Below are 13,441 nucleotides of genomic sequence, written 5' to 3' on the forward strand. Positions count from 1 at the left end.
AGTGTCAGCCAAGAGTTTATATCTACCTGAATTATCCTTCAAGTAGAAACACTTTTTGAGGAAATTACTAGAAAATAGAACACAAGCTAGCCAAGAAGTGACTGGAGAAACTTCAGTCAAAGAATTGGAGATCTCAGCTCGTTGACGTTCTCTCTCTTCTTACCCCATAGACTATGAAATGCAAAAGAATACATTAATAGTAATGTTGAAAACAAGAAAGACTGTCCTTAGGGAGAATTCCTGTAAGGTAGACAGCAAATAGGTTCAGATCCAAACAGAAGAAACCAGAGTCCTTAAGATTGCAGCAACTAGAGTCAAAGTTTATTTAAAAAAAAAAAAAAAAAAAAAAAGAGGGGTACCAGGGTGGCTCAGTTGTTAAGCGGCTGCCTTTGGCTCAGGTCATGTTCTGGCTTCCAGCCCCGTATCGGGCTCCCTACTCAGCAGAGAGCCTGCTGCTTCCCTCTCCAGCTGACCCTGCTTGTGTTCCCTCTCTTACTTGCTCTGTCATAAATAAATAAAATCTTTTAAAAATTTTTTTAAAATAGAGTCTCAACGTTTATGTAGCTGGGGCAAACAGGTGATCAGTTGGTGACTGGACAGCTGGGCATTCTCCAGTTTGACTGAGCAGCACTTGACTGAGGTAATTGTTCACAGGTCAGGTGTTGAGTGTGGACACTGGAGCTGGATGGATAGGGCAATGCTCCCAAGAGCCACTGGAGAGCAGCTGTGGAGCCCTTGACAGCATCATATCTCATCTCTCCCTTCCAGTCCCTTGAAGCAGGCTGCTGTATATGAAGAGGCAGGTGAACAGGAATTCACAGAGACAGAGGATTAGAACAACAGTCCCCCCCCCCCCCCCGCCCGCAAAAAATCAAATATTTGAAAATAATGAGTACCATGAGACAGGGGTAGTGAACTCAACAGATTAAGAATTAACAAAGAAAAACAGCTAGTTATATAGACTGAAGAAGCCTTTACGTTTAAGTGGTATTTTTAGAGCAATTCAGGAGGCTGTTTCATACATGAAAAAGAAATATCTAGAAAAACTATAAGTTAAAGATTTGATAGCCAAACTAAAAGTTTCAGTCAAGTGATTAAAAAGCTCTCATCTCTAAATATTACTAAATTAGTGAGCTGAAATTATGAGAGAAAAGTTAAGGAACAGAGAAAAGATCCTGAAGTTCTAATATCCATCTAATAGGAGTTCTAGAAAAAGAGAATGGACGAAAACTGAGAACAACATGCCTTAAGGTTAAAAAGGAAGAAGGGTCCCAGAACTGAAGACAGTTTTTAGAATTAAAGGAACGCCATGGGCAGATTAGGATGAATGTTAAAGAATATCCTTACCTAGTTAGTTTCTTTATTTTTTATTTTTTATTTAAATTCAGTTAACCAACTTAGAGTACATCATTAGTTTCAGATGTAGTGTTCAGTAGTTTATCAGTTGCCTGTAACACCCAGTGCTTAACACATCACATACCCTACTTAATGGCCATCGCCCAGTTACCCCATCCCCCAGCCCACCTCCCCTCCAGCAACCCTCAGTTTGTTTCCTATAGTAAAGAGTCTCTCATGGTTTTTCTCCCTCTCTGATGACTTCCCCTCCAGTTTTCCCTCCCTTAACCTATGATCCTCTGCACTGTTTCTAGATACTTTCTTAATGAAATTTTAGAACCATGGATTAAGAAAAAATCCTGAAAGCCGCAGAGAGGAATCTGGTTACTTTAAGTAAGCAAGGACCAGATTAATATGAATCATTTTTGACACCGTCTTTGGGGTGATCCGTGGTGGACGTTTTGAGGGCAGCTGACCTGCAGCCTGCGCGTCCCGGACCGCCTCCCGTGGAAGCCTGAGCCGGCCGTGTAGCTTTCTCCCTTTGTCTCATAACCATGTCCACCAACGAGAATGCTAATTCACCAGCTGCCCGCCTTAACAGATTCAAGAACAAGGGGAAAGACAGTACAGAAATGAGGCGGCGTCGAATAGAAGTTAATGTGGAGCTGAGGAAAGCGAAGAAGGATGACCAGATGCTGAAAAGGAGAAACGTAAGCTCGTTTCCCGATGATGCTACCTCTCCACTGCAGGAAAATCGCAACAACCAGGGCACTGTAAATTGGTCGGTTGATGACATTGTCAAGGGCATAAATAGCAACAATTTGGAAAGACAGCTCCAGGCTACTCAAGCTGCTAGGAAACTGCTTTCTCGGGAAAAGCAGCCCCCCATAGACAACATAATCCGGGCTGGTTTGATTCCAAAATTTGTGTCCTTCTGGGGCAGAGCTGATTGTAGTCCCATTCAGTTTGAATCCGCTTGGGCTCTCACCAACATTGCTTCCGGGACATCAGAACAGACCAAGGCTGTGGTCGATGGAGGCGCGATCCCAGCGTTCATTTCCCTGTTGGCATCTTCCCACGCCCACATCAGCGAACAGGCTGTGTGGGCTCTAGGAAACATTGCAGGTGACGGTTCCGTTTTTCGAGACTTGGTTATCAAGTATGGTGCAGTTGATCTGCTTCTGGCTCTCCTCGCGGTTCCTGATATGTCATCGTTAGCATGTGGCTACTTACGTAACCTTACTTGGACACTTTCAAACCTTTGTCGCAACAAGAACCCCGCACCCCCGCTAGATGCCATCGAGCAGATTCTTCCTACCTTAGTTCGTCTCCTGCATCACGATGATCCAGAGGTCTTAGCAGATACCTGCTGGGCCATCTCCTACCTGACGGATGGTCCAAATGAACGGATTGAAATGGTTGTGAAAACAGGAGTTGTGCCCCAGCTTGTGAAGCTTCTAGGAGCTACTGAATTGCCCATTGTGACTCCTGCGCTAAGAGCCATAGGAAATATTGTCACTGGGACAGATGAACAGACTCAGGTTGTAATAGATGCAGGAGCGCTTGCTGTCTTTCCTAGCCTGCTAACGAACCCCAAAACTAATATTCAGAAGGAAGCCACGTGGACAATGTCAAACATCACAGCTGGCCGCCAGGACCAGATCCAGCAAGTTGTGAATCACGGATTAGTCCCATTCCTCGTTGGTGTTCTCTCTAAGGCAGACTTTAAGACACAAAAGGAAGCTGTCTGGGCTGTGACCAACTATACAAGTGGTGGGACAGTTGAACAGATTGTATACCTCGTCCATTGTGGCATAATAGAACCATTGATGAACCTCTTAACTGCAAAGGATACCAAAATTATTCTGGTCATTCTGGATGCCATTTCCAACATCTTTCAGGCTGCTGAGAAACTAGGTGAAACCGAGAAACTTAGTATAATGATTGAAGAATGTGGAGGTTTGGACAAAATCGAGGCTCTACAAAACCATGAAAATGAGTCTGTGTACAAAGCTTCATTAAACTTGATTGAGAAGTATTTCTCTGTAGAGGAAGAGGAAGATCAGAATGTTGTGCCAGAAACTACCTCTGAAGGCTATACGTTCCAGGTTCAGGATGGCACTGCTGGGACCTTTAACTTTTAGCTTGTACAGCCGACGCAGAAAGTTGTTTGTGGTGTGCTTTGTTTGGTAGAAGTTTGTCTTACTGTTTCTCTACTAAGAACTCTTTTTAAATGTGTTTTGTTATTGTAGCACTTTTTACAACAAAACTCTACTTGACCAGTTCCAAACTGTAAAAACTGTATGAAGCTCCTCCTCCCAGTGGGTTTCTTATTTCTATGTGGACTCTCTTCTCTTGCAGTGTCCTGTAAATAAAGATTAAATTCCACCCTTTTCTTTAAAAAAAAAAAAAAAATTATATGAATCATTTTTTTGGAGGTTGATGTGTTGAGCAACACTAGTTAGAAAGCTTCAGAGTTTGTGAGGAGAAAAATTGTTTTGAACCCAGCGTAATCCTAAACAATCTGCATTCATGTGACAGAGCAAAATAAAGACTTTTGGATTTTAAAACATTGGGGTGAGAAATAAGTGGCTATCCACTATTTGTTTGATTTTAGGAACTAAATATCTAACACAATAGAGTAGATGAGTGAGTGGTCCTCAAGATAGGACTTAAATGATCTCTTGAAGTCTTCAAGAGAAAAGATGTTAATATTATCATATAGACTTTAATAAGTTACTAGCTTTTCAGAAATTTCTTTCAGAGATTAAAAATGAAAAGGAAATCTTAAACTGCTGAACAACATAAAGTTTCCTAGAGTGAGTAACACTTCTTGTTTGACAATTGACCCTCATTGAAACTGCTTATCTTATCCAGGGAAGAACCAAGATAAAGGAATAAAATTAATTATATCTGTTTTATGTCCTGTTTGTTCTAAGATATGGGAAAGAATACATGAAAGTACTATAGTTTCTCACTCTTTTTTTGTGTTGGTTTGGTCTGGTATAATGGAAAAAGCTACCAAGATAAAAATGTTTATGCTTTACCACTAATAACAAATGAGAATAGCCACATCAAAATTAAAGTTAAATATCCCCAGACAGAAATAGAAACTCCTTTTGAAGTAGAACCATTGGAAATGGATATTAGCCAAAATTAGTATGAATCTGAAAATTTGTAAATATTTAAATAGGCTCCCATAATGTGGATCCCTCTATTTTCAGCACGATCCTGAGGTGTTTGGAGAGATCTGGGCCTTTGGTCCTTAGGACAGGGTAGAGTGACGCAGGTTCAGTGAAACCTCAGACGGTGATGTAGTAGATGAATGGGGTCATACTGAGTTGTCTTCAGCAACTTATGGATCACTTTTAATGATATGATCATTTAAGGTTAAAGAGTGGGAATACTTTCAACCATATTCACCAGATTTTAACCTTGAGGAATAGTAGATTTTCATCTTAATTTATGGAAGGTTGTCAGAAACCTGGGAAATGGGAAGTGACTGGATCTTTTAGTGGTTAGGGGGAAATTAGGAGATGCTAGAATCTTTTCAGTATTAATTAAAAAGCCAAAATTTACAATTATGAAAATAGCTTTTTCCTGAAAACAGTACAAAAATAGATAAATAGCACAATTTGATGGGAGGAGAAGATTGAACATATAATGGCTAGTATTTGTGCTTTAACCAAAAAATAAATGTTTTGTATATGCAGTTTATTCTTTAAATATCAATGCCACTTGTGTTCAACATCTAATTCCCAGCTAGGACTTACATATTCTTTGAAATGGAATTTGATTTTTACTGTCTTGTGACAGATGGCTTTTTTTATCAGAGATATTTTTATGAAAAGCCATGATCTCCCTGACTGGAAAGAATGAAAGAATCAAGTTTGGCTTTTGAACATAAATTGTATAACATACCTCAAAGAAAATTAAATTTATAGTAGTATGTTAAAGAAGACAGATTCATTACTAGAGAAGTCAGTCTGGAGACTGCTGCAAACATTTCTTTGTTTTACTGTATTATAACAACATAATTGGAAGAGCTTTGCGAAATAAATGCAGAAAGATAAATTTAGTTATATCACTTACTGACATAGCTGCCCTCTGATTAAAGGGTAGCAAGATTAATAGGATGGATGCTTGCCTATAATAGAAAGAAGGGAGTTTTTCTAAGAAGGATGAGAAGAAGGAGGTAAATCATACTCTATTTACCCATAGAGTATGATTAGCATTCACTCTTTGGTATAAATCAGCACCTCATATGTTATTGATTGATTTGGTAAAAATAAAGTTTCAAGAAAACATAAAGGTCTTTAACCCAGTGTATTTTGCTCTTCTGGGAAAAATGAAAACCCAAAAAAGTACTTAGAAGTGCATCCTGAATCTTTGCCAGGTAGTGAGCATAGTGTAGTAAGTGCACATGATAAACAGGGGCGGTATTTAGTGCTATTAAGACAAAGTTTAGTTTCTCAAGAATCTAAAACTGCATACATTGGTTTCATTTTAGCCCACATGACAGGAACAATCTGTAACTATTCAATTTGTTGCCTTGTTCTGATAGATGTGTATGGACTCGGAAAAACATATGATCTACACCTTTGGTGGTAGAATTTTGACATGTAATGGCAGCGTAGACGACAGCAGAGCCAGTGAACCACAGTTCAGTGGGTTGTTTGCTTTCAACTGTCAATGTCAAACTTGGAAACTTCTTCGAGAGGACTCCTGTAATGCCGGGCCTGAGGACATCCAGTCTCGGATAGGACACTGCATGCTATTCCACTCAGTAAGAATATTCTATACATTGTATTGTTATTTTGTCGTGTATATTCTCAATAGGAAAAGAAGTAGTAAAATTCAGATCTTCAGAAAGCGATCAAAACTTTTCAAAAAATAAATGATTAGCGTTAGCAATGATAGACAAAAGTAAAACTTCCTCAGCAGTGAATTGTTTGCTAAGTATGAGACTCTTTCATTAACATAGTAATTCCTAAATAGTTATTACTCGAATACTAATCTAGACACTTTTATGACTAACTACTGCTTATCTACTGCAGGTACTGTAGCTGTTTCTCTTTCTTATACCTTTCTACTTACTGGTTTCTCTTAGCAACTAGAAGATCAGTTATTTTATTTTACTCTCCATTAAGTATGAAGAATTGAATTTATAGAATTTTTAAATATATCAGCAAAACCAATATGGAGACTTTTTTTTAATGATTAAAATTTATTTATTTTAATTTTTTATAAACATATATTTTTATCCCCAGGGGTACAGGTCTGTGAATCGCCAGGTTTACACACTTCACAGCACTCACCATAGCACATACCCTCCCCAATGTCCATAACCCCACGTCCCCTCTCCCAACCCCCCTCCCCCCATCAACCCTCAGTTTGTTTTGTGAGATTAAGATTCACTTATGGTTTGTCTCCCTTGGAGACATTTTTTTTAACCTCTTCAGATGTTATAGTGAAAAGTTGGGCTTCTTTCTGTTAACATAACCTTAAAAACATATTGTGGACTATTTTAAACATCTATCAAAGTAGAGAGAAGAATGTAATAAATTCCTGTGTACTTTATCTGTTTCAGCAGTTATCAATATACCACTGTTCACTTTCCATAATTCTATTCCACTTAAATTTCATTTCTTCAATGTTTTTCCAGTTTTCAAGTTTATTCTGAAATTTCATTTTGTTGGGCAAATCCCAGAGTGTCATTACACCTATAAATACTATGGTATATCGCTAACAGTTAAGGATTTTTTAATAAACGTAATAATGATACCACTGTAATATTCACCCAGAGCATCAACAATATAGTTGGTTTATTCGAGTCAGACTCTAAAACGGGTCTGTGTATTATATTTGGTTGTTATGTCTCTTAAATTTCTTTTAAGTGTGATAGTACTTCCTGCTCCTATTTTTTACACCCTCGTATTCCATTTATTTACTTGTTAAAGAGACTAAATCATATGTACTCTCGAATTTCCCATATTCTGTATTTGGCTAATTTTATCCTTGTGGCATTGTGATCATTTAGTCTCCATATTTCCTGTAAGCTGGTAGTTAGATCCAGAGGCTTGATTTTAGATTTTCTCTCTTTTTTTGGAAGGGTGGGAAATACAAAAGGAGAAGTGCAAGAATACTTCCTCAGAGATGATCTGATTGCAAAATATCAAGAGACATTTAATGTGTAGTTATCATACTTTTGGTGATTTGAAAATTATTTGATGGGTTTGGGTGTTATCAGCCTGATTGATCAGTAGTAAAGGTTCTTGTCCACATTTTACCAAATGGCTTTTGCAGTCATTGATAATCATTGTGTAGGGTTTGTAAAACAGTGATTTTTCTAATTATGTTATTTATTCTGTATTTATTAACTGATTCTGTTATTAAAAACATATCCTCATTAACTATTTGGCTACCCTGATATGCATACCACACAGGATAGGTAATACAAATGTTTGGTTTTTTTCTGTATTACTTTTCATATTAATGAGTTGAAGCTCCAAAATTAACCAATATATTTTTTAAGCATTATAATGAACTTGTAGACTTTTATATATATTTGATGTTTTTAATCCAGTGCGTCATTATTCTTTCTGATGCCCAAATTTTTCTGTCGAGTAGATGTGCCCCCTTCTCAGTATACTCTACATAAAGCTATATACACACATATGTATATTATATAAATACATGTATCTTTTTTAATAAGAAAAATTAAATCATTAGTTCATACTGACATCCGATTCAAATTAAGAATTATTGAGTTTTTAAATATAATATCCTTTTGATTTTGTATTTATATATCTTTTAAGGTTAAAATCCTACTTCCTAATGACAGTATTATATCACTCCTTATGTCTTTCTATAATACTTACAGAATCACAGAACTAAGAAAAATTACTGAATGTTTCAGGTTGCTTTCGTACTATTTTTCTGTTTAGGATATAGCTAGGGATGGGTGGTCAAAAAATATTAATTAAATTACTAGAAATACTATTTTGTGAATATGTCTCTTTGTGGTCATATCTTTATAGATATGTTTATTAGAGATAGGTTTATTTCGTTGTTTTTTGAATTTCAGGGATTGCTTTTTTTCTTTTGCATTAATTAAGTAAAAGCAATATGCATAGTTCCAAAGGCAAAACCGAAAGTTAGTGTACTTTTGGAGAGATCCTGGTTTCTATCTATCTTCCTTGCTCTGTCCCTTCCCATAAAGGTCTTTAAATAAGCTTCTTTAAGAAAGAAACAAACATACACACATTCCTTTTTTTCCTTTCTTATGTGAAGGCAGTGCCCTGAATTCATTATTCTATACCTTGCTTTTTTACCTTGATAAGGTATCCTAGAGATCACCTCTTAGTACATAAGAGTGTCATTCCTCTTTATACCAGCATAGTACTCCATTGCATGGGATCTGTCATAAAATTGCTTTTATAGAGGTTGAAATTTTAGAAGGATGATTTTGAATTCTTCATGGAAGTGATTACTTTCTCCCTTCTTTGCCCTTTTTCCTTATTTTTCAGAAAAATCGTTGCCTATATGTATTTGGTGGCCAGCGATCGAAGACCTATTTGAATGATTTCTTTAGTTACGATGTGGACTCTGATCATGTAGACATAATATCAGATGGCACCAAGAAAGACTCTGGAATGGGTAAAGACATTTAGTGATTCTTCTCTCCTGTCTTAACTACTTTAAGTAGAAGAGTATATATAGTCCATTTTCTTTTCTTTGTAACCATTCTTCACCCTTTCCCCATGTCTTTAATTGAAGTAATTCTGAGTAAGAGGAAGAAAAATCTACCAACTGTATTATCCAGTTTTATGTATTTTTTTTTTTAAGATTTTATTTATTTCACAAACAGAGATCACAAGTAGGCAGAGAGGTAGGCAGAGAGAGAGAGGAGGAAGCAGGCTCCCTGCCTAGCAGAGAGCCCGATGCGGGGCCCGATCCCAGGACCCTGAGATCATGACCTGAGCCGAAGGCAGAGGCTCAACCCACTGAGCCACCCAGGCGCCCCCAGTTTTATGTATTTAAAACATACAAGTTATTACATTATTTGAGCAGAAAGGCTATATGTAAATTTCCAAAGGCATTATTTATGTGTGTGCTTACTTGGTGGGGGGCTTTGTAAGAATTAATATCTTAAAAACTGTCTTATTCTATGTTTGCTGTTCCTTTCCACTTTATGCTTTCAGTGTAGTGACTTATATATTAGGCACTAACATGGTAGAGTATGTCTTTGTTCTAAGAGAGGACTTCATGTAACTGCTAACGACTTTTAAGTTTGCAAGCTCAGTATCCAAGTTATTTTTCTCGGAATAGGGTGACTGGTTTACCCTAGTTGGTCTCAGTGTTATGTATATTGCCCTGGCATAGTTATTAGTAGTACCCCTGATTCACTCTCAAGTATCTTGTTTTAGATAATAATTTACATAGTTACCCTGCATAGTAGTCACTTTGCCTGTGATTATAATACCTAGATGAATGGTATTTAAGATGCAGTAGTTTAAAATGCCTAATTTGAGAAATTAGATCAGTTTGCTTTTTCTTTTAGCAACTATAAAAATGGATCTTTTATTAAAATAGTTCATATTTATGAGAAAAAAAACTTTAAAAATCATTTTAACAGAAAATAGTATCCTAATTAAAAAGTGCACATGAAGGGACCCTCGGGACACTTCTCCCATACTTCCTACTAGGCAAAGGCTAGAGCTTTATTTTCTGGGGGAAATAAGTACAGAGGTGTTTTTTCTACCATGCTTAAACTACTTCCCAGAATTTAAAAAAAAAAAAAAAAAAGTGGCAAAGAGTGATAGTAACAGAGACTCAGTACAACAATTCACTCTGGGTAAGCTTTAATGACTATCATTTGAAGATTTTTAAAAATGAGTTATTATTATATAGTAATTTGCAAAATTGATCAATATAATGCTTTGTTCATGGTCATGGCTAGCTTTAGCACCAGTAAAGTGTGATAATTTGATTATCAAAGTAATAATATGCTCATTGTAAAGCATTTGGAAAATATAGAAAGATGTAAAAAAGAAATTATCAGGGCGCCTGGGTGGTTCAGTGGGTTAAAGCCTCTGTCTTCGGCTCAGGTCATGATCCCAGGGTCCTGGGATCGAGCCCCACATCGGGCTCTCTGCTCGGCAGGGAGCCTGCTTCACTCTGTCTCTGCCTGCCTCTCTGCCCACTTGTATCTCTGTCAAATAAATAAATAAAATCTTAAAAAAAAAAAAAAGAAATTATCAAACCATCCAGATGTATCTATTATCATTTTGATGTATTTCCCTCTAGTTTTTAAAATTTATTTATTGTAGGGGCACCTGGGTGGCTCAGTGGGTTGAGTATCCGACTCTTGATTTCAGCTCAAATCGTGATTCTCAGGGTCATGGCATCAAGCCCCACATCAGGCTCCACACTGGCCATGGAGCCTCCTTGGGATTCTCTCTCTATGTCTGCTCCTCCCCCATGATTCTCTCAAAAAAGTTTTTTATTGTATAAAATTTAACACAATTTTATCTTCTGTTTTTAAATACACATTAAATTGTGGTAATTTTTTTCACCATTTTAGTTTTACTACCATGGAGTACAGGTATTAGGAGAAGTGACAGGTGTGGATTCATTTCCTATTATTGCTATAGTCAACTCTTATAAAATCAGAATCACCAATTTTGCTCTGTGTTCTTTAATTTTTAATTGATTTATGGTGAATTATTCCATGCAAACAAGTTCATTCATTAACTTAATAATATTTGTCAGACATCTGCTAGCACCTAAGCTTGACCCTCTCCCTTCCTCTCTCCCAACATATTTCAGTACCATCTATGCGCCATGTATGTTTGAAGTGCTTGAGAGATAGCTGTAGGCCTGGAATAAAATCCGTCCTCTCAGAGGACTCACGTGCTGGTGGGGAGACTTGTAGTGGCCATTAAGTACTGTGAAGAAAAAACATTGACTGCCATGAGAATAAGTCACACGGGAGGTCCCTTATAGATAGAACAGATTGGAAAGCCATCTCTGCAGGGATGATCGTCTTCAGGATTTCAGATGAGAAGTAGAGAACTAAGAAGACCCATGTTAAGTGAGAGAAGAGCAAGTATAAAAGTCCCAAAGGAGGAAAGAACATAGTGTGTTCCAGAAAGAGTTGAGGGTGGGGAAGTTGGTATAAAATGAGGGTAGAAAAATGGTTAAAACTCTTGATTGTTCAGTGCCTTGTACAAATGCAAGAAGTTTGGATTTTTTTTTCCTAAATAAAATTGTAGTTATTAAAAGGTGTAATGCCAGAGGCTTGATCTGATTAATTGAAATTTTGAAAATTTCACTCTTTTGCCTAGATACACATTTTCCAAGTGCTTGATTTTGACATTATGCCTACAAGTTACAGTGTCCAGAGGCTGTATGGTGCTTTAATTGAGGTTTTTTATGCCAGAGTTGAACGTCTGGTTAGACTGCATACTTGGAACGTTTTCCAAACGTTGTAAACAGTTCTAAAACTGTTGTGGTTTTACTTGGAATTGTGGAACCTCAGTGGTTCTGTTGGCACAGTAGAGTGAAACTAAAATCACTTTCATTTTTCTGTCTTTTTCCCCCTCCATCTCCCTCCATCTTTTCTTCTCTTCTTCTTCCTCCTTCTTGCCCTCCCTCCCTCGCCTCCTTTCCCTCTTTCTTTCTTCCTTCCTGTTCATCTCTTCTTTTCTACCCCCCCCACCCATGTGCCATTGTCTGTCTCTTTGTCTGTCTCCCCCAGGCCCCAGAGGTTTCTGATACCCGTGTGGACACAGTTGAGAACCACTCTTTCAGCTCCAGAGCCTATCTCAGTCCTTAGTCAAGTAACCTTGATCAAGTTAACTTAATTTCTCAGTCTTAGCTTGTGTGTCTGTAAGTGACCAAAATTATATCGTGTCCCTGCTTGTGGCTATTCTAAGAGTAGAGATGGATTGACCCTCTGGTTTTGCCTAGTGTTACTTCGTTTTCCCACGAGTATGCTAACGCTATCTGCAAGTTCACTGATATAGTTAGTAATTAAGTAATGCCAGTTTTACCTCCATCTTCTATTTCCATTGCAACTTCACTAGTTTGAGCTATCAGCACCTATCTGGCCTTTGTTCCTAATCTTCTTCCTCTTCTTTATTTGTTAAGAGAGAGCGCAAGTAAGTGCGAGTGACCAGGGAGGGGAAGAGGAAAACAAAGAGGATCTCAAGCAGGCTCCATGCTCAGTGCAGAGCCTGATGTTGAGCTTGACCTCATGACTCTTGAGATCATGACCTGAGCTGAAATCAAGAGTCAGACACTTAACTGACTAAACTACCCAGGCATCCGTATTTGTTTTTAAAAGATTTTCTTTTTTTTTTTTTTTAAGTGGTCTCTACATCCAGCTTGGGACTTAAACTCAAAACCCTGAGATCAAGAGCCACGAGGTCCACTCACTCAGCCAGTCGGGTGCTCTCAAAACATATCTTGTTTACTCTGAAAAATGACTGAAAAAAAATAGTCTTTTTTTTTCCCAAAGGCTTTTCAAATTCTTATGTTTACAGTTGTCATTTTGTGCTGAGAATACAGTTAGTAAATATTTACTTGATTATGCTTGGCTATAATAATTGGTCGTCTTCTTCTTGTGTATGCCACCTCTCCCCCCATCTCATTCTCTGTACTGCAAGCAGAATAGAGCAATTTTGTGTTACCAGTGAAGTGCAAAAATGTTTGCTTGGATATTTATTCAACAGATACTTTTTGGTCACCTACTATGTTCCAGATAATAAGCTAAGTGCTAGAGATACAATTGTGAATAAGGGCTCTATCTTCTAGAGCTTACAGTTGTGCATGGGGAAAACAAAGAAGTAGATTAACAACCTTACTTTTGGATTAGTGCTAATAAGATAGTAATTTTAAAAATATAAACTCTGGGCACCTCGGTGGCACAGTCAGTTAAGCCTCTGACTCTTGGTTTCTGTTCAGGTCATGATCTTAAGTGTTGTGGGATCAAGCCCCATGTCTGACTCTGCACTCAGTGCAGAGTATACGTAATTTTCTCTTTCCCTCTTTCTCTCTGCTCCCCTACTCACAGCTTTCCCTCTCTCTTTCTCTAGAGTAA

The 13,441-nt window shown here is 37.6% G+C and overlaps 2 protein-coding genes across 3 annotated transcripts in view; both read left to right on the top strand.

Moving 5' to 3' along the window:
• MKLN1 (muskelin 1) overlaps positions 1 to 13,441 on the top strand; it is a 173,277-nt gene that overhangs the window by 112,351 nt on the left and 47,485 nt on the right. For both annotated transcript variants that reach the window (XM_047694932.1, XM_047694931.1), the window contains exons 11-12: positions 5,900 to 6,121; positions 8,865 to 8,994. In XM_047694932.1, coding sequence (XP_047550888.1) covers positions 5,900 to 6,121; positions 8,865 to 8,994 — 352 coding nt within the window. The remainder of the gene's footprint in view (positions 1 to 5,899; positions 6,122 to 8,864; positions 8,995 to 13,441) is intronic.
• LOC125080821 (importin subunit alpha-1-like) lies at positions 1,747 to 3,738 on the top strand. The gene has a single exon (XM_047694935.1). It carries the CDS (start codon positions 1,890 to 1,892, stop codon positions 3,477 to 3,479), a length of 1,590 nt encoding a protein of 529 aa, XP_047550891.1. The 5' UTR covers positions 1,747 to 1,889; the 3' UTR covers positions 3,480 to 3,738.

Source organism: Lutra lutra, chromosome 11 (genome assembly GCF_902655055.1).
Source record: "Lutra lutra chromosome 11, mLutLut1.2, whole genome shotgun sequence".
In the NCBI taxonomy this organism is placed as follows: domain Eukaryota; kingdom Metazoa; phylum Chordata; class Mammalia; order Carnivora; family Mustelidae; genus Lutra; species Lutra lutra.